The sequence below is a fragment of the Petaurus breviceps genome, unplaced genomic scaffold (assembly GCF_028583685.1).
Source record: "Petaurus breviceps papuanus isolate PSGF00001 unplaced genomic scaffold, PetGlider_PUasm1.0 90825, whole genome shotgun sequence".
Lineage (NCBI taxonomy): Eukaryota > Metazoa > Chordata > Mammalia > Diprotodontia > Petauridae > Petaurus > Petaurus breviceps.
Genome location: NW_027187353.1, coordinates 4,989,141 through 5,014,493, shown reverse-complemented (window position 1 = coordinate 5,014,493; position 25,353 = coordinate 4,989,141). Strand labels below are relative to the sequence as shown.

The window sequence follows — 25,353 nt, the reverse complement described above, 5'->3', positions numbered from 1 at the left end:
AAGAGAAGAGAAGAGAAGAGAAGAGAAGAGAAGAGAAGAGAAGAGAAAGAGAAAGAGAATATGTTTTTCAGAGGAAGAAGCAGTAGCCCCTACCTGGAGAAGGTCTCCCTAGTATTCATGGTTAATAGGGGGCCAATCACCCATTAACTGAATAGATAGGGAAGGTCTGAGCATGCCTAGGGACGTAGGCTAGCCATTCTGTGTCCATCAGATCACACCTGGATCCATCAGCCTGAGTGGGAGAGGCAGAAGGAACTCCCCAGAGGCAAAGACAAGACAACTTAGTATCACAGGAGCTGCCAGATTTCTTCAATGAAAGCAAGGAAGCAACATTACCCCCCAATGAAGTCCCCCTGCTTTGAAGCAGAGAACTGAAAGCCAGCAAGGACTTAACTTAGTGGAAAGAACCCTGGTAATAGAGAAAGGGCTGAGGAAATAGAATCTTGGAGTTGGAGAAAGGACTTTCTTTTTTTTTTAATACTTACATTTTTTTTAAATTTTGAGTACCAAATTTCCCCCCTCCCTCCTCCCTCCCAAGACAGTAGGCAGTTTGATGTAAGTTAGATATGTGCAATCATGTAAAACATTTCCATAGAGAAAGGGTTTAGAAGAGCATCCAGATCCCAAGCTGGAGATCTGGGAGGAAAATCTCCAGCCTCTACTTGAAGACCCCCAGAGAGGGTGAAGCCCACCTCCCCTTGAGGCAGCCCATTCCACTCATGGGCAGCTCTGTTAGGTAAGTTTTCTCCTGACATCAAACTTCAGTTTCTCTCTTTGATATCAAGAGGTGCCCACAGGACTGACTATGTGTCCATCACTGGGCTAGGTGCTGAGGACACAAAGAGAAACCCTTCCCCCCCAAGGAGCTTATGTTCTTAGCCCAATCTGCTTTGCCCCACACTTACCCCTCTCTGGCTGTAAATTTGTGGGGGAGTCCCTGTGAGGGTACCTGGTAGGGCGTAGAGTCACTGGTATATTTCATCCAGAGCCTCTGTATTGCTCAGTAATTTTTTAGAGAAGAATTTCTTACCCTGGAGCCCAGGGACCCATCATGGATAAATTTCAAGGGGGTCCATGATCTTGGGTAATGTATTGAGATAAATGTATTTCAATATAACTAGTCTTTTTTTTCATGATCCTATGTTTTACTTCAGGTATTTCTAAACCATGATTCTGAGAATGGGTGCCTAGCTTTCACCAGACTGCCAAAAAGGAACACAGAAAAAATGGCTAACAACCATTGTTCTTTATGAATCATTTCTCAATTGATAAATGTTTTGGTCAAAGGATATAAACAGGCAGTTTTCAGATGAAGAAAACCAAACTATCTATAGTCATATGTAAAAATGCTCTAAATCACTATCAATTAGGAAATTCAAATTAAAACAACTCTGAGGTACCACCTCATATCTATCAGATTGGCTAATATGAGAGAAAAAGGAAATGACAAATGCTGGAAAGGAGGTACAAATATTGGGACACTAATAATGCACTGTTGGTAATTATTGTGAACTACTCCAAGCATTCTGGAGAGGGATTTGGAGCTATTCCCAAAGTCTATAAACTATGCATACCCTTTGATCCAACAAGGTCACTGCTAAGTCTGTATCCCATAGAGATCAAAGAATAAAGGAAAAGGACCTATTTGTGCAAAAATAGTTATAGCTGCTCTTTTTGTGATGGAAAAGAATTGGAAATTAGGAGACATCCATCAATTGGGAATGGTAAACAAGTTGTGGTATATAATTGTGATGGAATGCTATTGTGCTATAAGAAATTGTGGAGAAGACGGTTTCAGAAAAATCTGAGAAGACTTACATGAACTGATGCAAAGTGAAATGAGTAGAACCAGGAAAACAGTTCACACAATAATAGCAATATTTTATAATGATCAATTGTGAATGACTTAATTATTCTCAGCAATACAAAGATCTAAGACAATCCTGAAGGACCTATGATGAAAAATTCTATCTACCTCCAGAGAAAGAACTGATGGAATCTGAATGCAAATTGAAACATATTGTTTTTTTTTTTTAAAAACTTTATTTTTCTTGGCGTTTTTTATTTTGTCTGTGTTGTCTTTTAACAATATGACTAATATGGAAATATTTTACATAACTGCACATGTATAATCTTAACAAAATGTTTGCCTTCTCCAGGAGGGGGAAGGGGGAAGATAATTTGGAATTAAAAATTGTAAAAAAAATTAAAGTTAAAAATTGCTTTTAAATGTAATTGAAAAAAAAATATTAAAACTTTTTCTTAAAAAAAGAACCTCTGTTCTAGGGGGTTCACTTACACCCCTCAGTAATGCTTCCTGATTTTAGCCATGAAGTTCCTTTAGCCCCAATCCTGGTTCTCTCAGGATTCTGGGGGTCATCAGAAGAGGCCACAGCTACTTTCCTTGATGCCATCCTTGAAGGACAGGGATGTCATCAGAAAGCCAAACTCCTCAAAAACTATATAAGGATCTCTTCTAGGGATTTCACTCTTCTGGAGTTTGGTAATACTCCCAGCTTGGACCTAGTATGAATCTAGCACTATAAGGTTACCTGCAGTGGAAGCAAGATATCCTGGGCTTGCTCCTCCACCTTCTGCCTTGGGACCCCAGATCCTAGTATCTGGGGGTTAAATTTTGGATTCTTTTAGCCCCCTTTAGAACTTATCGGTATCCATCCACATGCAGCCTGTGCCTCTCAGCTGGAGAAGTCACAGGTTGGCCTTCTGTCTCAAAAGGCCATCCGTTCCCCTCATTCTTCCTTTTCTGTATTAAAGTCACTTCCTCTTTCTTCTACCAGGGCCTTCTTCAGGTAGTCTAGTAGAAAAACACTGGCCTAGTGACAGGAGCCCTGGGTTCTAGGCCCATCGTTGTGATGCACAAGTTGGGTGGCCATGGGAAAATCACTTTTCTTTCTATGGTCCTTGGTTTCTCCATATGTAAATTGAGTTAGCTGAATGAGATGAGGAGTTCCTAACCTTTGTGTGTGTGTCAATGTGATGCAATTTCTGGACCCTCTCTCAGAATAATGTTTATAAATATTTGAAGGCAATTTTAAATTTCAGTTAGAAGTTAGTAAACATAAAGATGTATTATTTTTCTTGTTCAGGTTTGTAGACACCTTGAAATCCATCCAAGGGACACCTTGAGGGACCTGTAAACTCCAGCATGGTACATACCCCTGAATTAGATCCTGTCTTTAAAGTCCTCCTCAGCCTAGCATTCAACATTTCCCTTGAGGAATGGTGACTAGATGTATAGTCTAGGGATGGATATCCTATGGAGGCTTTATTTGAAAAGCTCTTACACAATGATGGAACCAAGCCCCAGTCTCCCCCAGATCCTCAGATCAAGAACAAAGCAGAGCCTGAGTCCAGGCCCAGACCACACTAGACTAGACAGGGGCCACCGAGAATCAAAGGATTTAACTAGGGGAGAGGGAGGGGACAGGTCTTATTCATGTGGGTGAAGCTGAGGGTGCCAGGGGGGCCAGGAGAATACAAACTCCATTCTATCCTAAGTGCCTGGCTCCAGCTTCGGGGCTTTTCTCTCTGTCTTATCACATCTTGGGACGCAATTTAATGAGAGAAGGAGGCAGAGGCCTCCCACTGGTTTCATTACAGATGGAATTAGGTCAAGTGGGGCTTGATACGTGTGGAAATTTGACCAGGGTAGGCCCTTTCCCCAGGGTGGGGAGTTAGTCACCTAGTCACCGTGGGAGAGAAAGCCAGTCTCTTCAGGGACAAGACACAACCCAGCCTGCTCTTTTCTTCCTCTGGGAGGCTAATTGGTTAACATATTATAATAACAATAAAAAAGATGAGAACAAAATAATAATAATAGCTCACATTTACTTTAAGTTTTGAAAAAGCACTCACCTATAGCATCTCACTTGATGAGAAAAGCTATTCTTGAACTCCATTACCATATGGTCAAGATAACAGATCATGGCAAGGGAATACCTCCTTTCATCACTCCCACTTCCATCAAAACTGACATTTATGAAAAGCTAGGAAATTCACAAAACACCCTACAATGACCTTGTGATATTCTGGCTCTTATCCCCATGTTATGGATGAGCAAACTCAGGCTCAGAGAATGACAGCCACATCGACAGTAAGTGTCAGAGGCAGGATTTGAACCTAGGTCTGACTCCATCCACATCCTCCCTCAATCCAGGTCACCATCTATTAAAACAGGTTTGCAGAGAATCACAGGACCCTCCTAACATCTTCTTTCTCTTAGTCTTTCTCTTTTCCATTATACTGCTACCACACGCAGGTACTGTAAGCACAAGTTTGATGGTGTTATGCTCAAGGACTTTTCATAGCTCCCTATTGCCTGTAGAATAAAGTCCAAACTCTTTGTCTTGGTATTCAAGGTCTTCTACGATGTTACCCCTGCATTTCTTTCTAACCTAATCTCTCACTAAGGTTTACTCAGTGCTCCTTAATCATACCACTGGCTAGTGGTATGACTTTGGGCAAGTCCCCTCTCTGAGTCATAGTTTGTAATAATAGCTCACACTGATAAATTGATTTAAGGTTTGTCAAGTGGGTTGCATGCATTATCTTCTCTAAACCTCATAATATGTGATGTAGTAGTCGTTATCATTAAGATTTTGCAGAAGGGGAACCTGAGGTCACACAGTGTCTGTGGCAGAATCTGAACCCACATCCTCCAGAATCCACATCCAGGGCTCTCTTTCTCTCTCTGCCTCACCACCTCCCTTTTATGCCTTTTGTAAACTGAGGAGGTTGAGCCAGATGACCTTCAGGCTTTAGTGGACAGTAAGCTCAGACTGCATCCATGGTACAAGATGGCACCTGGAAGACCCTCATGCTGTCTTTGGCTGAGTAAAGAGAGAGGTATGGTGTCCAGAATGAGGACGGCCAGAGCAGCCCCACTGCGCTTTGCCCCGGTCTTCCCACATCTGGAGTATTATTTCCAGTACTGGACACCACATTTGAGGAAAGTCTCTGGTAAGCTGGAGAGGACAAGTCAAGCCATCAGAGGGTCGCTTGAAGGTGTGAGGCTCACCTGGAGAAAAGAGGGGTTAGCAGGGCCAGGAGAACCACCTTACAGTATTCAGAGAACCGTCATGTGAACAAAGGCCTCATTTCCTTCTCCTTGCCCCAGCAGAAAGAAGTAGGCACAACAGAGAAAAGATGTTTTATAATAAGACTTTAAGCTCAAGCTTCCAAACAACTAAAGCCACCCAAAAGAAGAAAGGGTTGTTGTGGAGGAAGCGAGTTATCCTTTACGTAGAGGCCAAATCACCATTTATTGGAGATGTTGTAGAGGAAATTATTGTTCAGGCAATTCATTTATTCATTCATTCACTCATATAATAAGGACCTACTATGTGCAGAGGACTGTGCAAAGAAACATAAAGACAAGACTTCTGAAATTCTTTCCTGTTCTGAGATTCCAAAATCTTTCCACATCCTGCCCTTGGCACCTAGGTGGCTCAGTGGATAGAGCACTGAAACTGCAGTCAGGAAGAACTGAGTTCAGATCCAGCCCCTAGACACTTACTAGATGTGTGGCCCTGGGCAAACCATTCAACCTCCACCTGTCTCAGTTTCCCAAACTACAAAATGGGGATAAAAATAGCACCTACCTCCCAGGTTTGTTGTCAGGATAAATGAGATAATATTTGGAAAGCACTTGGAACAGTGCCTAGTATGGTGGAGTTCTTACACAAAAACATATTCCTTTCCCTTCCCCTTTTCTAGTTTTATTCTGTTGTTCACCTAGAATGCCCTTCCCTCTGACTATTTAAAACCTGGCCATCCTTCAAGACCCACTTCAATTCCTAGTGATTTCTCCCCATTCTAAGCTGCTTTAACAATTACTGTCTGTTATCAATTCATTTGGCAGTTTTCAAAATGTCTTCCATTATTGGCTTGAATTGTTATAGAAATCTTTTACTTAACTCTAGTTTCAAGGTAATAAGTCACTGTCTTCAGGTTTTATGCCTCCCAGAAAAGTAACTCTTTGCTAGGGTCCTAGGAATTCAGAGCTAAAGGGGCCTTAGAAGAACCCACCTAAGTCAACTAACCATCTCTCTCTCTGTCTCTCTCTCTCTCTCTCTGTCTCTCTCTCTGTCTCTCTCTCTCTCTCTCTCTGTCTCTCTCTCTCTCTGTCTCTCTCTCTCTCTCTCTCTCTCTCTCTCTCTCTCTCTCTCTCTCTCTCTCTCTCTCTCTCTCTCTCTCTCTGCAATACAGAAAATTTCTTCCCTGTAAAATTAAATTAAATTCAACAAGCATCTATGGAACATCTACCATGTTCAAGGCAATATCCTAAGTACTGAAGGTATAAAATATGTATACATAATAGCTCCTGGCCTGAAGGGTCTGACACTATATAATTTCATAAAAGAGGGAGTTTAGTTAGCCTCTCTCGTGCCATGATTGAGTTTACAAAATTCTAAGCCACATACAATTTTTCAGAAAATGTGTGCAGTATACAGGCAGACATGTGTGCTTTCCACCAAGCAAGGAACTCAGTCAACTGTCCATTTCTGAGGTGGGCTTGACAGAACTTGGCATTTAACTGACTATGGTGAATGAGAGAAAGAGGCATGAAATAACACTCCAAGGTTTTTGAGTCTAGTGACTGAAAGGATGTTAAATTGAGCGTTAGAAATTGGGAGCTGGTGTGAGATTATGGAAGCAGACAAAGACCTCCCTGCTCCCTCTTTTAAAAATATTAAGAAAGCATTTAAATAAATAATTAGGGAAGTGATTGGACAAGAACAAGGAGTCCTTGGATTAAGTCATTTTGACGAGATTACAATCAAACTCTGAGACTTCTTAAGATTATCTTTGCCCATATCAAATGGAGCTCTTTGTGATGGGGGTGGTCAAAGACAGATTGAGTGGTTTTAGGAAATAATTTGTGATTATTGTTATGAGTAGTGAAGCAAACTGTTAATGAACTTTTACCTTCCCCTGATCTCTGTCACTCAGTATATTTTTTATCATATTGTAAAAGATCAGCCTTGTTCAAAAATCTTAAAAATTGGGACTGCAAAATGACTTGTGTTAGATTTTCAAGGGCATGAGGGTGACCTTGTAAGTTTAGAAATTTCTCTCCCTCATCAGAATAAAGCTCAAATTTGAAGAATGACAAATTAATTAAAATTGCTTCTGACAGGTCTGTGCCTACAAGACAGAATATAGTATTATTTTTTTTTCTTTGACAAGAGTAAAGTTTGGAATATTTTGAATTTGAGGGGTCAGCTTAAGCCAAAACTCAACAGTAAACTCAGTCCTAAAGGAAGAGAGAATTGGTGAAAAGAGATGATGGGGCCGGTTGGACTAGAAACAGACCAGCTGTAAAATTAATACCCCTTTCTCCTGGCTCTCTTCTGGCAGGTGGCAGAGTCCCCCCTGCCCCTTGAAGAAGCTTTCCGGCATGCAGAGACCACCTATGGCCACTTGGCACCAGCCCAAAAGGAAGTCATCATAATTACGCTCCATGGGGCTGCTGACCTGCCCTTACTAAAGAATGACTCCAAACCTTTGGCCTTTGTGATAGCGTGAGTACCTGTCGGAGTGGGTGGGGGAAGCCAAGAACAGGTCCTAGGGGGGCATGCATGCTTTATATACACTTCATAAGCCATAGCTACTAGAGATATGCTTCCCAGAGGTATGAATATTGGGTGTGTAAAACCCAGAGGCTGAAAACAAGAGTCCAAAGAAAATTAGAGGACAATATGAAGAATGAAGTGTGAGTACTTGGGCTGTGAAGGACGATTGGAGGTTTGAATACTGAGGGGTCGAGTCCTTGGAATCCAGGGATCTGAGGGGATGAAAATCAGAAACACAAATACCAGAGTTTGAACCAATAGTAGTAGCAGTGTCTACGTGCCTGTGTATGTGTGTCCCTGTACCTGTGGCCAGAGAGGAGAATGCCTTTTGTTGTAGAATGATGCAATGGAAAGATTTGGAGTTAAAGTCAAAGGAATGTGATTTTTATCCCAGCACTTCTATTTATTACCTGGGCGACCTTAAGCAAGTAACTTTCTATTTCTGGGTCCTGGGTTCCTAATCTGTAAAATGAGGGGGTTGGACCAGACATTCTCTCTAAAGTTCTTTCCATCTCTGAATCAATGGTCCTGTGTTCCTTTGTCACAGCCGCTATGTTGAAAACAGTGGAGCAGTTTTGAAGCTTGTACAGACCAGGGCCACACCTTGAAATCTGGCCTACAATGAGTTAAGTGGTCTTTGCTTGGTGTCCAGCTGCTCCAAGCTTCCTGCTGGCTCCTGTCCCAAGCTGTCAGCCCTGCCTCCTCCCTCCTCCTGATGCTTGTCCTTCTGTCCTGACTTCCTTGTTTCTCTGATTTAGTCCCATAGTCTTCCCCCAGCACCCCTCCAACTCAGATATGACTCTGGGCTCCTCTGGCCCCAGGAGGAGCAGGGTTAGACAAGGCCTGTCTGTCTGGTCCAAAGGGAGCATGGAATCTGGCTTGTGGATCTAGATCTGGAAGGAACTTCAGAAGCATCTAGTCCAAGCCTCTTAAACCTGAGTCTTCTGATCCCCATGTCCAGATCATTCTTTCTTCTATATTTTAGCAATCTTTCATTCAATTCAGTTCAATTTTAAAAGCATTTATTAATCCGTTGATAAGCATTTATCAAATGTCTGCTATGGACAGACAACACAGTAGGCTAGGCATGGACAGATAGAAAGAGAAATGTGAAACAATGCCTGCCCTCAGGAAGCCTCCATTCTCCTAAGAAGATACAATATGTACACACATAAGGAAATGAAAAGTATGTACTAAATATTCCAAGAGGTCATAAGGAGAGAGCAGGGCCACTAGGTGAAGAAATTAATAGAGTACTAGCCCTGAAGTCAGGAAGACCAGAATTCAGATCTGGCCTTAAACATTTCCTAGCTGTGTGACCCTGGGCAAGTCACTTAACCCTGCTTGCCTCAGTTTCCTCATCTGTAAAATGAGCTGGAGAAGGAAATGGTCAAACTAGTTCAATATCTTTGCCAATGGGATTATGGAGAGTCAGACCCGTCTGAAACAACTCAACAACAGTAGAGGAGAGAGAGCTAACAACAGGGGGAATAAGCAAAGACCTCCTTCACAGGAGGAAGGAGCTTTGAAGGGTGCTAGAGATTCCAAGAGGAGGCAGAGTTAAGGAGAATACCCCACCAAGGCTCTGCCCCAATGTCTGGCCTGGCCCCTCTCCCACACAGGGTAGGAGGCTGGAATAGGCCAATTCAACCCAATAAGCGTTTATAAAGAACCCACCATGTACTGGCACTGAAGGGATAAAGGAAAAACTGGCACAACAAACAAAACAGAGGCTTCTCTGTTAACCCCTTCAAGGAGGAGCATGATCCTGGGCACACAGAGATCAGAGTAAAAGGATTTGCTTCCACGAGGGTCGGTAGTTTGGGGCACTCAGGGAATGGCTGTGAACACGGACTCCCAGTCCTGCAGATGGCTGAGGAGGACAGAGAAAGCCTGAGCGCTGGGGCTCCCAGCACCCTAGCCCTGAATGGTTCAGGTTCCCAAGTCACGTCTGCCTCCATTTTGTCTAGCTGTCTTCATTGCTGTTTCTTTCCAGGAATGTCCAGGCCTTTGCCTCTCTCTGTCTTCCTCTAGGAATTTAGGGCTCTCTGGGGCATTAAGGGCTGGACAGAAAGGAAGGAAAAGAAATCAGCTTGGCCTTCGCCTTGCTTGGCCTGCAAATACACCCCCTCCTTCTCCTCAACACCCGTCAAGGCCTCCCAGGCTATGTTCACATGTGAGATAGGGGGAGGTCCAGGTTCCCACAGGGTATTTACAGCTCTTATTATCACTCAGAATGTCTCAGCAGTCCAGAATGTGGGCATGTTGTTGCTTTTTGGTGGGAGCGGCTCATTGCTGGAGAGATATGGTGAGGGAGGCTCGAAGGGAAGGAGCCAGGGTGGGGAAGCTGGGTGACTGGTTTTATGTTGTGGTGACCTCGCTATGTTGTTGTTCAGCTATTCTAGCCATGTCTGACTCTTTGTGACCCCATTTGGGGTTTTCTTGGCAAAAGTACTGGAGTGGTTTGCATTTCCTTCTTCAGCTCATTTTATAGAAGAGGAAATTCAGGCTAATAAAGTTCAATGACTTGCCAGGGGTCACACAGCTAATAAGTGTCTGGGGTTGGATTTGAACTCATCAAGATGAGTCTCCCTGATTCTCTGAGCTTTCCATAACAAGCTCCTTAGCCACCTCATCCATCTCCTGATGGTTCTTACCATCTGTCTACCTCTCTGTCTCTGTCTCTCTCTGTCTTTCTGTCTCTCTCACTCTCTGTCTCTGTCTCTCTCTGTCTCTGTCTCTCTGTCTCTGTCTCTCTCTGTCTTTCTGTCTCTCTCACTCTCTGTCTCTGTCTCTCTCTGTCTCTGTCTCTCTGTCTCTCTCTGTCTTTCTGTCTCTCTCACTCTCTGTCTCTGTCTCTCTCTGTCTCTGTCTCTCTGTCTCTGTCTGTCTTTCTCTGTCTCCTCTTCCCATTCTCTCTTTCTGTGTCTACCTGTGTATGACTTGTTTGCACATATGTATTTTCTTATAGTCTTTCCCATTTAGAACACAAGCTCCTTGAAGGCAAGCACTGGTGTTTTGTCTCTTTATGCTTAGTCTACTTAGAAAAGTAGGATTCACTCACATTGAACAGTTTGTTAGAAAAGAATAAAGGATGGTGGATAGTATATTGCCTGATGGGGTGGTACCATTTTCCTTCCTCAGTTAAGTTTCCTGGAAATGGAGAAAGAGCAAACTTTCAGATCTCATGACCATGTACAAGCTCACTGAGTTGAGTCTGGGGACACAAGTCATTCCTGGTTATTTCCTTCAGCAATCTGACCAGTTCAAGGTAGAGCCCTGCTCTACCTGGATGCTTTGAGGCAAAGGTCACTCTATAAGGATCCCCATTCTTCTGAGAATACATTCACAGATGAGATGGATCCCAGGGAAGGTCCATAAATACATTTACATGACATGGAACAGGATTTGCAGGCTACTGTTGGTCAGAGAGTTCTCTGGATGCACCAGGGAGTCAGTCAGTCAATAAGCATTTTTTAAATGCCCGCTATGTGTGAGCACTGCACTAAGGGCTGGGGATACAAAAACAGGTCCCTGCCCTCAGAGAGCTTACTGTCTAAATGGGAGAGATGACAAGCAAATAAATATGTACAAACAAACTCTATACATGATAAATAGGAAATAATTAACTGAAGGAAAGCATTAGGATTAAGAGGGATTGGGAAAGGCTTCCTGTAGAAGGTGGGATTTTAGTTGACTTGAAGGAAGCCGGGAGGTAGAGGTGAGAAGGAAGAGAATTCCAATCATGAGGGACAACTGGAGAAAATGCCCAGAGTAGAGAGATGGGATGTGTGGCTCACTGAACAGCAAAGAGGAAAGTGTCACTGACTGAAGAGTACCTGTCAAGGGAGCAAGGGGTAAGAAGGCTGCCCAGGTAGGAGGGGGTGGGTTAGGAAGGGTTTTGAAGACCAAACAGAAGGTTTTGTAGATTGAGGAGGCTATAGGGAGTCTGAATAAAGGGATGACTCACATTTTAGAAACATTACTTTGGGGAGAGACTTGAGGCAGGCAGCTATTTCAGTTGTCCAAGCCTGACATAGTGGGGGACTGTACCAAAGTGGTGCCCATAGGGGAGGAGAGAAGGGGTCCTATTCAAGAGACGTTGCAAAGGGAGAATTGAAAGGCTATGGCAACAGATTGGATATGGGGGAAAGGGATCATGAGAAGCCCGGGGTAATCCCTAGATTGTCTGCCTAAGGAACTGGGAGTATAGTGTTGTCCTCTGTAGCAACAGGAAAATTAGAAGGCAGGGAGAATTTAGGGAGAGAGATAACGAGTGCAGGTGGTGAGTTTAAGATGTCGGCTGGAATCCAGTTGGAGATGTTTAAAAGGCAGTTGGAGATGTGAGATTGGAGGTGAGCAGAGAGTTTGGGGACAGGATGGGCATATTCAAGAATGCTTGCATAGGGATGGCCATTCAGTCTATGGGAGGTGATGAAATCACCAACTGAAGCAGCATAGAGAGAGGAGAGAAGGACAGAATCCCATGGGATGCCTGTGCTTAGATGGAAGGGTCTGGAGGAGGGACCCAAAAAGGAGACCCAGAAAGCAGTAAAGGTAATCTTGTGCTGGTTCTGATGAGAATCTGGGTGATGGCCTCTCCTCAGGGGATAGGCTGGCAGTCAGAGGAAGGACTCACTCCACTTAGGGCAGCAAGGTGATGCAGTAGATGGAGTCAGGAAGACCTGAGTTCAAATCCAGCCTAGACACATACTAGCTGTGTGACCCTGGGTAAGTCACTTAACTGGTATTTCCCTTAGTTTCCTCATCTGTAAAATGGGGGTGATAATAGTACCTACCTTTTAGGGTTGTTGTGGGGATCAAATGATAAAATACTCATTGAGCGCTTAGCACAGTACCTGGCACATAATAGGTACTATATAAATGTTGGTTATTATTGTTATCAGCATCATCATTCTGACATGAGGTTAGAGATCATTCAGGTGCAGCAGGAGGTAGAAGTCTTGCACACGGTGGGACGTCATGTTGGCACAGCCTGTAACCTCTCCACATTCCCTCAAGGGCACGAGCAGCTGAGGGAGGAAGATGGTGGTGGCAGAAGTCTCCATAAAGCCCCACATCTTCCATCCTGCAGTGTCTGGCTGTAGCCATGATGCTGATGAAGAGAAGCCATCCAGCAGTGGGAGGGTGTCCCTGCCACTGTGCTGTGCCTGCTGGGCTAACAGCCTTCACCAGAGAGGGGACATCTGCTGCTGCTGAAGACTCAATTCCAATACTGCCCTCTTCTTCCATGCCTGCCTTCATAGCCATCTCATTCTCTGTCTGTCTGTCTCTCTCTGTCTCTGTCTCTGTTTCTGTCTCTCTTTATCTCTCTGTCTCCCTACCTAACATTCCTGGGAAATCTCCTGCTGCTTCCAATTTTGTGGCTGTGAGATTATTTACAATTGGACCTTCGGCAGTCTGGCCAGCCCCCTCTGACCCTCCTATTTTTAGGACAGACGTGGCCTTTTCTTCATGGATGCCTGGCAGGGGCAGATCCCTTATCACTGAATGGTACAATAAGTGTTATGCTTTGTCAAGAAAATTTAATGATGATTGGAGTGACCCAGGAAGTTTTCTTGATCCTCTCCTGATCCTCACATAGCCACCCTCCACTAAGACCTGACTGGGCAACAGGTTCCCTTCCTCTCCTTCTCTTGGCTCAGCCTCACTTGGTTGGCAGACAGCTCAGCTGTAGTGGAAAGTGTACTGGGCTTAGAGCCAGAAAAACCTGGGTTTGAGTCCTGGCTGGGACACATAATAGCAGTGAAACTTTGGGTAAGTCTACTGTCTAGCCACTTGGGTGATCAGTGATCTCATTGTGATATGGGCATAACTTCAGATATTTGTCAAAAAACATCCATACCTGCCCATCCTGTGGAACTTTTCCATGGTTTACCATAAGCATGTTGTGGTTCAAGGTTCCGGATGCTTTCCTTTCCTTCTCTTGGTCTCACGAAAATTTTAGACAAGCACATGAGCTACCCCATGGCTACGCTCTCTCTGGCCCTTGTCCTGCCTATCTTGTTTTTGCTTATGTGTTGATAACATTCTTTATATCAGTTATTTTTCTCATTCCTTGTTTGTATGGCAACTCATTCCTCATAAAGTAAGGCTTCTTGATCAGCCTACCTTGCCACATTGTTGGGAGGAAAGCATTTTAGACAATAAAGCATCTTAGAAATTTAGGTCAATGTAATTAACTCTCAAGGGTTTTCAGATAGAAACTGAGGCAACACCAGGTCAGAGAGGTTGAGCTCTCTTCTCTCCTAAGCTCTTAACTTCTCCTGCCCTGTTCTATCCCCTCTTCCCAGGGAAGTGGACTGACTGTTGCCATCATCACAAGTGGCCCCTTAGAATTCTCTGATCCTCCTCTATCTTGCCTGAGGCATGAACAAATCCCCTTTCCTCCTAGATCAGCTAAAACAAAGTGAAGATTTGTGCAAAGGTGCTAGAAAACCAGAGGAAAAGGGAACAGAGGCAAGTGGTAAAAGCAGGGGATTCTCCAGAGCAGAGGTCTTATCTTAACGTGACTTAGCAGGTCACTTCCTACAAGCTTTTCTGACCCAGAGGATGGGATGCTCAGCTTCCATGGGTCCTCTGCCTCCTGGGCCAGACTGGGTGGGCTACTAGACTGAGATCCTTTGGTCCTTCATCCAAGGTGGATTGAGGCTGGTGCCATACCCTGCTCAGTGAGATTCCCAATCCTCCCAGAACCTGTTTCCCATTCTTCTCTATCATCGTGGATCCCAGGAATATTTCCCCTCTGACCCCATCATGCCATGCTCTATGGTCCCTTTGCCCTGGTCCCTGGAGCCCTGGGTGAGGAACCCCAAAGTTTTCCTTCCTGGATTTCAGGCCCCCTACACTGACCTTGAATATCTCCTTCAGCCTTCCAGGAATATCTCACTGAACTCTGAACCCTGAAGTTTTACCCTTGCCCCTATCTCATTTCTGTCCATCCTATTCAGTTGACCCAAAATCATATTCCCAATCAGTCAGTCAATAAACACTTGTAAGTCCCTACCATGTGTCAGCTAAGACCGGTTCTACCCTTTGGCGAAACTTTTGTTCTAGGCTCAGATCTGAACCTGGTCTCTCAAAGTGTCCACCACCCAGGATTCTGAAAAAATGACTCCCCCTATTGACCCTGTTCACTCTCTGTTCACTTCCACAGGAGCTTGCAGAACATACTCCTGGGTTCTCTTCCTAGAGACAGAAGAGACTCTGCTAGCCTGTGTACTCTGTTCCCTACAGTCCTAGCACACATTGACTACCTTCTTAGAAGGGTCTCAGCTTGCGTGGTAGAATTTGGCTGGTGTGTTCTAGTGGCGATTCCTTTTTCTGGTACGGGTACTTTTGGCCCCCTTGTCCAAACCCTTGCTCTTACCCACTCCTGCCCCCCCCCAGACCTGATTTCCTCACCTCACGGCCATCTTCTATATGGAACCTTCCTTGCCCTCCTCCCCATCAACCCCCAGCTGCTAGTTCTCTCTCCTCAAAATGCTTCCTGATTGATTAGTCAATGGTTTCTAAGCCCTTCCCCCTTGCAGAGTCGGTGATCTCTCCAACCACTGTGAATTCCACCAGGATGGCAGACTGAGTCTTCTCTTCTTGTCTCTTCCATACAGCCTAGCTCACCACAGGGTCAGGCACAGAGGAGGTGGCTGGGTAGACACTTGCAGATTGGTTCCTGGAGGCAAACACCTGGTTGCCATAGCAATAATTACCTTGGGAACAAGAGGATTTGAGCAGAGAAGAGATGCCCTAATCCAACAGGTGAAACACCTGTGCATTGTGTGTGTGTGTGGGGGGGGGGGGGTTCCGCCACACTTCGTCTCCTTTTTCCTCCCCCCAGCCCTCATCATTTCTTTTCTTTTCCTTTTCTCTCCTGCTTTCCTCCATCGTACTCTGGATATTCCTCATTTTCATGTGGATGGGGATTGTGTCAGGAGAGGACAGATTGGGGTGGGGGGAGCGAGGGAAGAGGAGAGAACCTGTTTGGAAGAACAAGCTCTCCTCTTAATGGAGAGCTTGGTTTGCCTTCTTCCTGGCAGGCCCCTGGGTTATTTCCATAAACCAATTATCACCAGATGATCTCAGGAGAGTCCAGCAACACTAGTAACCAAGATGGGCACGGGTGCGCAGCACGTGATTGTCGCAGCTCCCTCTGCAGTTGTGACAGTCTCCATCACCAGGTTGCCATGGGAACGCCAAGACTGGGTGGGGAGAAAGGAGTGGGGTGAGCCAGAGCCAGTCAGTGGGTGTGAGGGTCTGGGAATTAACCATGCAGGGCACATCAAGTTTCCTCTTAGCAACCATATCGAGGGACTCAGGCTGGGAGGGAGCCAAGTCTGAGACTTGTTGAAAAGAAGCTGATGCTGATGAACCCAGAGGCAGAGAGAGGGGGATTCAGAGGTAGAAGGGGAAGGGGGGTTGTGATGGATCTGGTGGGGGAGGGGAGGTGGGGATGGGGCTGGAGGTGAGTGCCAGCCAAGGAGCAGACGAGGAGGTGTCTGAGATCCAGGGCCCCTGAAGCAGCTGTCACCACCCCCGGCTGCAGGTGATAATGAAATGCTCATGAAAGGAGAAAGGCAGGGCTGCTAGGAGGGGAGGGAGTCCCAGCTGTCATCAAAAGGAGATGAAAGTCTTATCCAGTCTTATCCCAACTGACTCTATCCTGAGAACTCTGCCCTCTGCCCCGGTCAGATCTCTGGCTGAGGCAAGGTCAATATTGATGTAGGCAGGGAGGAGAGGGATGGTCCCTGAAGTGAGGTCTCCTCCATCCTGCCCCATGGTTCAGTGATCATAGAAAGCCAGGAATGCAAAAGGCCTTGAAAGGACCAACTCCATTCATTATATGGAGAGACATATGGAGCATTTAGAAAAGGAAGGGGGGAATGGGAAGGAGGGCACAGCATTTATTAAGTGCTTACCATGTGCCAGACATTAAGCTCTTTACAAATATTATTTTCAGAAAGAACACTGGCTTTCAAGTCAGAAAATCTGGGTTCTGCCTCTGTTACTATCTGTATGATCTTGGGCAAGCTCTTTAAATGCCCTGGCCTCACTTTCCTCATCTGTAAAATGAAGGAGTTGGACTGAATGATCTTTGACAGTTCTGTAAATATTTTGTAGGGATATGGCTATGGACCAGGAATTTTAAAAAACTCTGTTCTTTCTACCTCTGGGTGGAAGCATTTATCTCTGTGGTTTGGGCCAAGTGACTGGACTACTCTGTAAGTCAATCAACCAACAAGCATTTATTAAACATCTACTATCTTCTAGGCACTTTGCTAAGCTCTGGGAATATATAAGACCAAAGAAAAACAGGCCCTGCCCTCAAGAAGCTTATATTCTAAAGGGTGAGAGGGACACAACACAATGTACACAAGTGATTCTATACAGAATGAATATAACAAGGTGGTTTGGAGGAAAATGGCATGATCTGGGAGTCAAGATGTCCAGTGAGTTCCTGAGCCTGATAGACTTTCTTAGCATGGAAGCTATTCACGTTAAGTAAAGCGGTTTTAGGCTTACTATCAGGTCACTAGTCAGTCAACAAGCAATTATTGGGTGCCTACTATGGGCCAGGAATGGTGCTAATCAATGGGAAAGTAAAGAAAGCATGGGGGACACAATGCCATGGAAGATGGCCTCGGAGGTGAGGGCACTAGTACTGGGCCAATGGAAAGGCCTCTTAGCAAAGGTAGGGTTTGAGTTTGGTCTTGAGGACATTCTATGGTGTGGAGGACAGGCAGCTGGCACAAAGGAGGGGATGGGAGGAGGATGAAGAGAAGAGGAAGCTGTCTTTGAGTGGCAACATATTAGGCAAACTTCTCACTGTGAGGGTGGGGGGAGGAGATATCACTGAAGGTGTGAGGAGAAATGAAGTTTGGAATAGCCACTGTGAAGAGTGGGGGAGGAAATGCATAAGAGAGGAGCTGAATGATTGCCTTGCTGCAGTGAGAGCCCAGTTGAAGTTAGATAGCACACACTTGTGGTGGGCCCAATGGGCAGGGTTTTGTGATTCCTCCCAGCTCAGTTCACCAACACGTATGTGATGAGGAAAAAATGAGTCAGATGGTGAGAGTAAACCACACTTTGGCTTGGGCAAGCTTTTGATCAGCAATAAGACAAAAGTACAGGCTTTGAGAGTAGAGCGCGTAAGAATTTTCATAGGATCGATTAGACGCCACCTCCCCTCGACCAGAAAGGAATGATGAACAGCTATCTCTACAAGGCTTCCAAAATTCCCCAAGAGTGGCAAGAGAGAATCTCACACAGTTGCTGTAGGAAATAGAGACTGAGAACTTTTATTTTATTTTTATAGCTCATGGTAAGACCATAGACCCTGTTTCAGGCTTACCTTGGGATAGAATAGAAGCACCTATTGTAGATGGCCTTCTCAAGGAGTTTGACTACAAAAGGGAAGAGAGATATGGGACAATAACTACCAGGGAATAAATGGACTGCTGGGATAGAAATCTTGAGGCAGTCATATATGCTTGCTTTCTTATTTATTGCTCAAATACTTAAGATCAGAGAATTAAGAAGTAAAGAGGGAGAGGTGGCTAGGTGGCACAGTGAATAGAGCACCGGCCTGGAATCAGGAAGACCTGAGTTCAAATACGGCCTCAGACACTCAACACAAAAATCAGCTGTGTGACCTTGGGCAAGTCACTTAACCCCAATTGCCCTCCCCTCCCTCTTCCAAAAAGAAAAAAAAAAGAGGTGAAGGGGGAGCTGAGAGAGCATTTTGTCTAAGCTCTTCATTTTACAGAGTATGCTTTGAGAAAGAAAGTGACTTGTACTGGCTGCCCCCCTCCCCAAAACAGCTAGAAGGCTCTCCCTCCTTTCCTTTGCCTCTGCATCATCCTTCAAGACTCAACTCAAACATCACTTTCTTCATGAAGTCTTTCCTGTACTCCTGACCCTCCAAGCTTCTCTTGCTTTTCTTACCCCTAAGGTTACCCTGTATGTGTTTTCTAAGTAACTATATGTGTGAGTGCTGTCTTTTATTAGTATGCAAGTACCCTGAGGACAAGGACTCATTTTGCCTTTGTGTCTCTGGTGCCTGGGACATAATATATCTTAATAAATGCTTATTGGTTGGTTGACTCCTTTTAGGGTCTTTCCCACAGAGATTCATTGGAGGGCTTATTTCTCCAGTTCAGACTGTCCCACCCCCCTCCATCGCCACCATAACCCCATCAGACCATCTTTTGCTCTATTACTATGCAACCTAGTTACCCTTAATTAATTAAACATTAATAAATGTTTATTGACTGACCTTAGACTACCTGGGGAAAGTCACTTAATCTCTCTTACCCTGAGTTTCCTCATCTATAAATTGTAAATAACAATAATAAAATAACCTTTCCGGGTCATTGTGATGATTAGATGACATAATATATAAATTGCTTTGTAAATGCTAAAACACAAAATAAAGATCAGATACTGTTAAAGGAGGAATGTTTGAAAGAGTGTGGGTGCTTCAATGCAGTTCATCTCTACTGCAAGAAATGTAGTTCCAAGTCCCCATCCTGCTGTTGAAGAAAGATTTCTTTTTAAGTCCAGGGAAGAACATAGCACTGGACAGTCTTTGAACAGAGGCTCTTGGAATGGCACAGTGGAAAGCACACTAGCTCTGGAGTCAGAGAACCTGGGTTCAGATCCTACCACTGACACTTACTACTTGTGTGACCTTGGGCACTTAAGTCATTTAAGCTAACCGGGCTTTAGGTTCCCCCTCTATAAAATGAGGGTGGTTTGCCCTACAGGTCTTCTGAGGTCCCTCCCAGCTCTAGAGCTGGGGTTGTGTGTTGTCCCATGTGAAATTGCAGCAGGCATCATCAGTGACCTCAACCATGGCCCTAAGCAGATGACTCACAAACAGGTGATAGCTATGGATGGTTGGTACTTAAGAGAGAGGCGTAGAAGATGGTGTACACCACCTCACATAGACTTGGGTTTGGAAGTCCCTCCTGCCCAACTGAATAGTCTCCTCCACTTCCTTCTACCAGAGTCCATTCAACACATCATACTACCACACCCCAAAATGGTGCTAGAGAACAATTATGACAGATGTGGGGATGTAGAATACTGGACTGGGCCCTAGTCTTGGTACCACCACCAACCCTCTGGGTGACCTTGGTCAAATCATGTTCTTTCTTTTGGTCTCATTTTCTTCACTTGTAAAATGAGGAAATGGCCCTGAATTATTGCTGAGGCTCCTCTCTGCCCTAACAATCTTTATTCTAAGACTTTGTTCCAGCTCTAACATTCTAAATCATGGCCAGTGTTTCAAGATTGCCTTCAGCTCAAACAGTCTATGAATCTGTGATTTCCTTTCTTGAAACACCCACCCTCTTCCCAGATGCACTGGGAGACAATGAGGCCTGCATTCCTGGATTCCCAGAAAAGAACCAGATGGCTCTCCAGAGAACCTGACCCAATCCAGAGCATCTGGAATTCCTTTCCTCTCTGTCTCTTTGGCTCCAGGCCCACTGAATATAGGAAGAGAAGGTAGGGGAGAGAAAGCAGTCAATCTGACTAGGCAAACATCCCATCACATCCCCAGGGTCCCCAGCTTGGGTAACTGTTATATTCACTCCAGGCCAGAACTGCCTGGTCTTTGGTTCAGTCATCCAGAGAGGCCTGAAGTCAATTAACATCGGTCTCTTTTCCTCTTGACTCCATTGAATTTTTATTTGGTGAGAACTTAGAAAAATGCTTTTGAGGCCAGTGGAAGGCAGTAAACACGGCCTGAACAGAGGGAAGGACAGGCCGGCAGGAAAATGTTAAGCCAGGGAAGTTCACTATCAACAGACCCCACCTTTCCCCCTGATGGTGGCAGAAAAGGGCAGCCAGAATGGCAAAAGACCTGGAGCCCATGTCATCTAAAACTGGTTGAAGGAACTGAGGAAATTTAGCCTGGAGAAGACCCAGGAGGACACGATAGATGTCTGAGTATTTTAAGGGCCATCATCTGGAAGACAGATTAAACTCAATCTGTTTAGTCCCAGTGGGCTGAAGTTGCCAAGAGGCAACTGAGGAAATAATGAAAAACTTTCTGATACATTTGAATGGAAAAGTCTTGGAATTGGAACCAGAGGACCGGAGTTCAAATCCTGGTTCTCTCACTTTCTACTTGTGTGACTTTGGGCAAGTCTCTCTGAGCCTCAGTTTCCTGAATTGTAAAAGTAGAGACAAACTAGAATACCTCAAAGTTTCCTCCTATCTATGATTCTTTGGTCTCACTGGACCTCAGTTTCCAGGGAAGGGACTGTACTTGATGATGGTGAAGTATCCTTCCAGCTCTAAATCTGTTTCTATTCAAAAGTAGGATGGGCTGTCTGCTGAGGTAGTGAGTTCCCCATCACTGGAGGTCTTCAAGAAAAGGCTAGATGACCACAAGTCAGGTGCATTATAGAGAGGGTTCTTGAGACAGTGGTGCCACATCTGTTCTTCTCCACAGTTCCTAAAGCCCTTCTTGGCTGTTTTCTCCATATCCCCCTCACTATGGTAAGACTGAAATCACAAACCATGGCATCTTCTCTCCCTGGCATCACACAGTCAGCTCAAACAGCTTGTCCTTTTCTCATTCTGCTTGGCATCTTTATCAACAGCTTAGAGGAGGTCAGAGACATCCTGCTTACCCACTGTACAATGAAGAGAGAAGGAAGGGATAGTTCACACTGGAATGGTTACTACTTCCTCTACTAACACTTATTGCAACTCTGTGCCTTGGGGGACCATCTTCATGAGTAGCTATGGCTGAAAAAAAATTCACCCTCTTGTGGCCAAACTTTTGGGAGTGTCTCCCCACACTTACACGACTGTTCTACATAAGTCAAGCTCACTGTCTCTCTCATCCCATCCTGGAAACCTTTCCAGCTCCCTTGGAGGCTCCCAATCTTGTTTTCTGTTGACATCATGACATCTGACATCATACAGCGCATCTCAAAAATTTTAGTGCTGGCTTGAATTTAAAACTAAGACTTTGAGGACTTGGAGCCACCAAACAACCTTGTGAGGTAGGTGGCATTTTTCAGTTGTTTCAGTCATATCTGACCCATTTGGGGTTTTCTCAGCAAAGATACCAGAGTGGTTTGCCATTTCCTTCTCCAGTTCATTTCACCAATGAGGAAACTGAGGCAAACAGGGTTAAATAACATGCCCAGGGTCACACAGCTAGTAAGAGTCTGAGGCCAGATTTTAACTCATCCACTGTGCTACCTAGCTGTAAGGTAGATACTATCAGTATTATTAATACCCATTTTAGAGATGAAGAAACTGAATCCAGGAGGTGATGGGCCCAAGGTCAAATAGCTATTTAGTGGTAGTGCTCAGTTTCAGACCTGAGTATCCTGACACTCAGCCCAAGGCTCTTTATTATATCCATATGTCTTCTTCTACCCCACTGGGTCATTGTGAGGGAAGCGCTAAGGGGGTAAGGCACTCGAGAATTAGGGGCTAGAATGAGGCATTGAAAAGAAAACTAGACTTGAGAGTGAAAGGATCTGGGTTCAAATCTTACTCTGATACAACTTGTGTGACCACTGAAAGCTTACTTCATGGGTCTGGAAAATGAGGATAATCCTTAATAATTAAATGAATAATTAGCTATAATTATATAAATTATAATAATTAATATACAAATAAAATATAATAAGTTATAATAATTAATAATAAATAAATAAAATGAGGATAATCCTTAGTAATCCAAAATAATCTTTGCACTACCTAAGACTTATATAGTACTTTCTATCTGCTAGGGACTGTGCAAGTGCTTTGCCATTATTATCTTATTCGATCCCCATGACAACCCTGGGAAGCAGGTAATATTATTATCCCCAGCTTACAGTTGAGGAAACGGAGGCAAACAGAGCTGAAGTAATTTTTCCCCAGGTACAATGTTAATGGGATGTAAGATCTCCTAATCCATTAATAGGCCTCACATGGAGCCCATTAAGGGAGGCTTGTTTTACAGGAGGGCCCATGCCTTTTGTTACTTTGTAATTGGCAGTGGTAAAGGAGGGCTGTGATGCCCTCCAGCTCTAGAAAGGGTATATATACTCGGAGGTTAGCATTTTGCTTTGGGGCTCACTCATTGGAAGAACATTCTTGTGATTTGACCAGATGAGACTCTGGGTAGCTGTTAGGAAGTTGGTTCTTCTCCCTCTGGTAACTATGTATGTATTGCCTTGGTCAGACAGTTGGACCTGTCTGTTGATCTATTCTAATTTCTCAGACAGAAGCCCTGTCTATTGGTCTTATTTCTCTACTTGTATTTTCTCTATTTTCTTTGTTTGGATTTTCTCTGCCGTTCAAGGTGCTGACTTTTCTCCTGAACTAATGAATGTAATAAAAAAAAAAAGATTGTTGACACCTTAAACATCTATTTTTCCTAGTAAAACAGATCAAAGAACCTGTGCTAGCAGCCATTCTGGATATGTCAGTGGGGTTGTTCCTACACAACAAATAATTATCTGAAGTAGAGTTTAAATACAGGTCTTCCATTGTTCCACCAAGCTGCCCTTCAGGGAAAGTGTTTTGGAAACCTAGGAGAGTCATAGAAAAACAAATGACTATTTCCTTGAGCCCTCTGGCCCAGAAGTTGCTGTCATGGTCCCCCAGTTCTTGCCCTGGGTCCAGGCAGACCAATTTCCTAAGCCCTTTGGTCTAAGCTGAAATTCCAGTTTGGCCCTTACCTGCAGACCTTTCCCAGCTAAGTTAGTTTCCTGGGCTCCACTTTCCTCTATCTCTTGTCAGCAAAGAATCAGGGCTAATTGATTTAATCGTTTGTGGTCATGCTGGTGCCAGAAGGCAGTGGGGGAAGAGGGAGAGGAGGCTGCCGTGATTTACTATAGGGACAAAGAAAGCCTGACTTCAGATGAAAAACCAACCAGCCAGGGCCACATCTGTTCGGGTCACACCCCAAGACACAGAGTATCTATTATCAGTACTGAAGGTCCTAGGCTGAGCGTGGGGAGGGAGAGATGACATCAGAGACTGAGTGTTCCTCACCACTGGGAAGGCTGATTTTTGAGGGGAAGGAAGGACAGAGATGCTGCTCTGAGCTGCAGAGAGAGCATATGTTGTAAGGATCGTGAAAGAGCTGGACAGGGAGAGATTTCCAGCTGCAAAGGACTTAGATGTCTTCAAGTTCAGTCTTCTCATTTACAGGTTAAGGGGAGGGTAAGTCATTTATCCAAGATCACACAGGTAGAAATGAAAACCACAATAATAGTAACAGCAAGCATTTATATAAAGCTTTACGATTTACAAAGGGCTTTACAAATGTTATCTCTGATTCTCACAGCTACTACTCTGGTGTTTTCAGGAGCTATTATTACCCACATTTTATAAGGGTTCGGTGACTTGCCCAAGGTCACACAGCTAGTGTCTGAGGCTGAATTTGAACTCAGATCTTCCTCACTTGAAATCCTCAAGCACTCTATCCACTTCACCATTTCCAGATAGCAAGCATTAAAGGAGGATTTAGACCCAAGATGTCTGACTCCCAAGCTGGTGCCACTTCTGGTGGTAATAATACAAACAACTCATAATGTTGTGCTGAAAGGAGCAAGACAAGAGATCCCTGAGAGTAAAATTTGGAAATGGACTTTATTTACCACCGTACTGCCAGAGTCATGCCCAGATCAAGAAAGTGCTTTTCAGGGACAATATGTAGGCTTTTTAAAGGGATTCCACGAAAGCAGAAACTTGCAGAGGCCAAGAACAGTGATTGGTCAGTTCACACCTTGAAATTTCCGCTGGTGCCAAGTCTCCCTGACCCAGAAGTCGCCCACCTCTGTGGAGGTGTGCTAACTGGGGAAGGGCCCACATCCATTGGGGGAGGGTGGAACTGACCTGGCAGTCTGCTCACTTCCCTGAGGGAGGGCTGAGGTTGGGGGATGGGAAAACCAGGCACTACAATATTTCTATAGTACTTTAAGGTATTAAAAGAGCTTGCCTCACAACCACCCTGAGAGATAGGGAAGCTACATAAGTGTTATTATCTCCATTTTATAGACTAGAGAAACAAAAGATGAGATGTGATGTGCCCCAGGTCACACAACCAACAAGGGTCTCAAACCCCATGTTTTTTCCTGTGGCACAGAAATCCAGCCCCAGAACCCTGGGCTCTTCATTGAAAGTCATGTACTCTGTTCATGGGACCACACCAGGGACCCATTTCTATAGTAATTCAGAATCTGGGATGAGTTGGTTTTTTTTTTTCTCAAAACACCATAGAAGAGTAATGAGTATTTTACAGATGAATATGAGGGGTGTACCAATGGTATCTAAATGCTGATGTGTTGTGTGACCTTGAGCAAGTCATAGCTGCCTCCTGATCCTCTGTATAATGACAGAGCTGAGCTAAATTCTCTATAAGGTTTTTACCAGCTCCAAAAACCTGCCACGTGATGAATTGATGAAAGTACAAGTGGATCCCACTTTAAGAAATCCCACCATACAAAAACCCAAGCCTAGGAACTAGAAAAATGAAGAGGGAGGCATGGATTGCTTTATACAAAGTGATTCCTTTTTAAAATTTTATTTTATTTTATTTTCAGTTCCAAATTCTTTCTCTCCTCCCTCTTACTCCCCAACTCTTTGAAAAGGCAAGAAAAAAATGGAGCCCATTTCAAAAACATATGGTCATGTAAAACAAATTTCCGCATTAGCCCTGCCCCCTCCTGGAAGGAAGGAAGGAAGGAAGGAAGGAAGGAAGGAAGGAAAGAAGGAA

The 25,353-nt window shown here is 44.4% G+C and overlaps 1 protein-coding gene across 1 annotated transcript in view; it reads left to right on the top strand.

The window, feature by feature from the left end:
• Positions 1-25,353, top strand: part of CCDC33 (coiled-coil domain containing 33) — a 188,001-nt gene that overhangs the window by 2,040 nt on the left and 160,608 nt on the right. The window contains exons 2-3 of the mRNA XM_069071206.1: positions 7,381-7,544; positions 20,017-20,123. Of these exons, the coding sequence (XP_068927307.1) occupies positions 7,381-7,544; positions 20,017-20,123 (271 nt within the window). The remainder of the gene's footprint in view (positions 1-7,380; positions 7,545-20,016; positions 20,124-25,353) is intronic.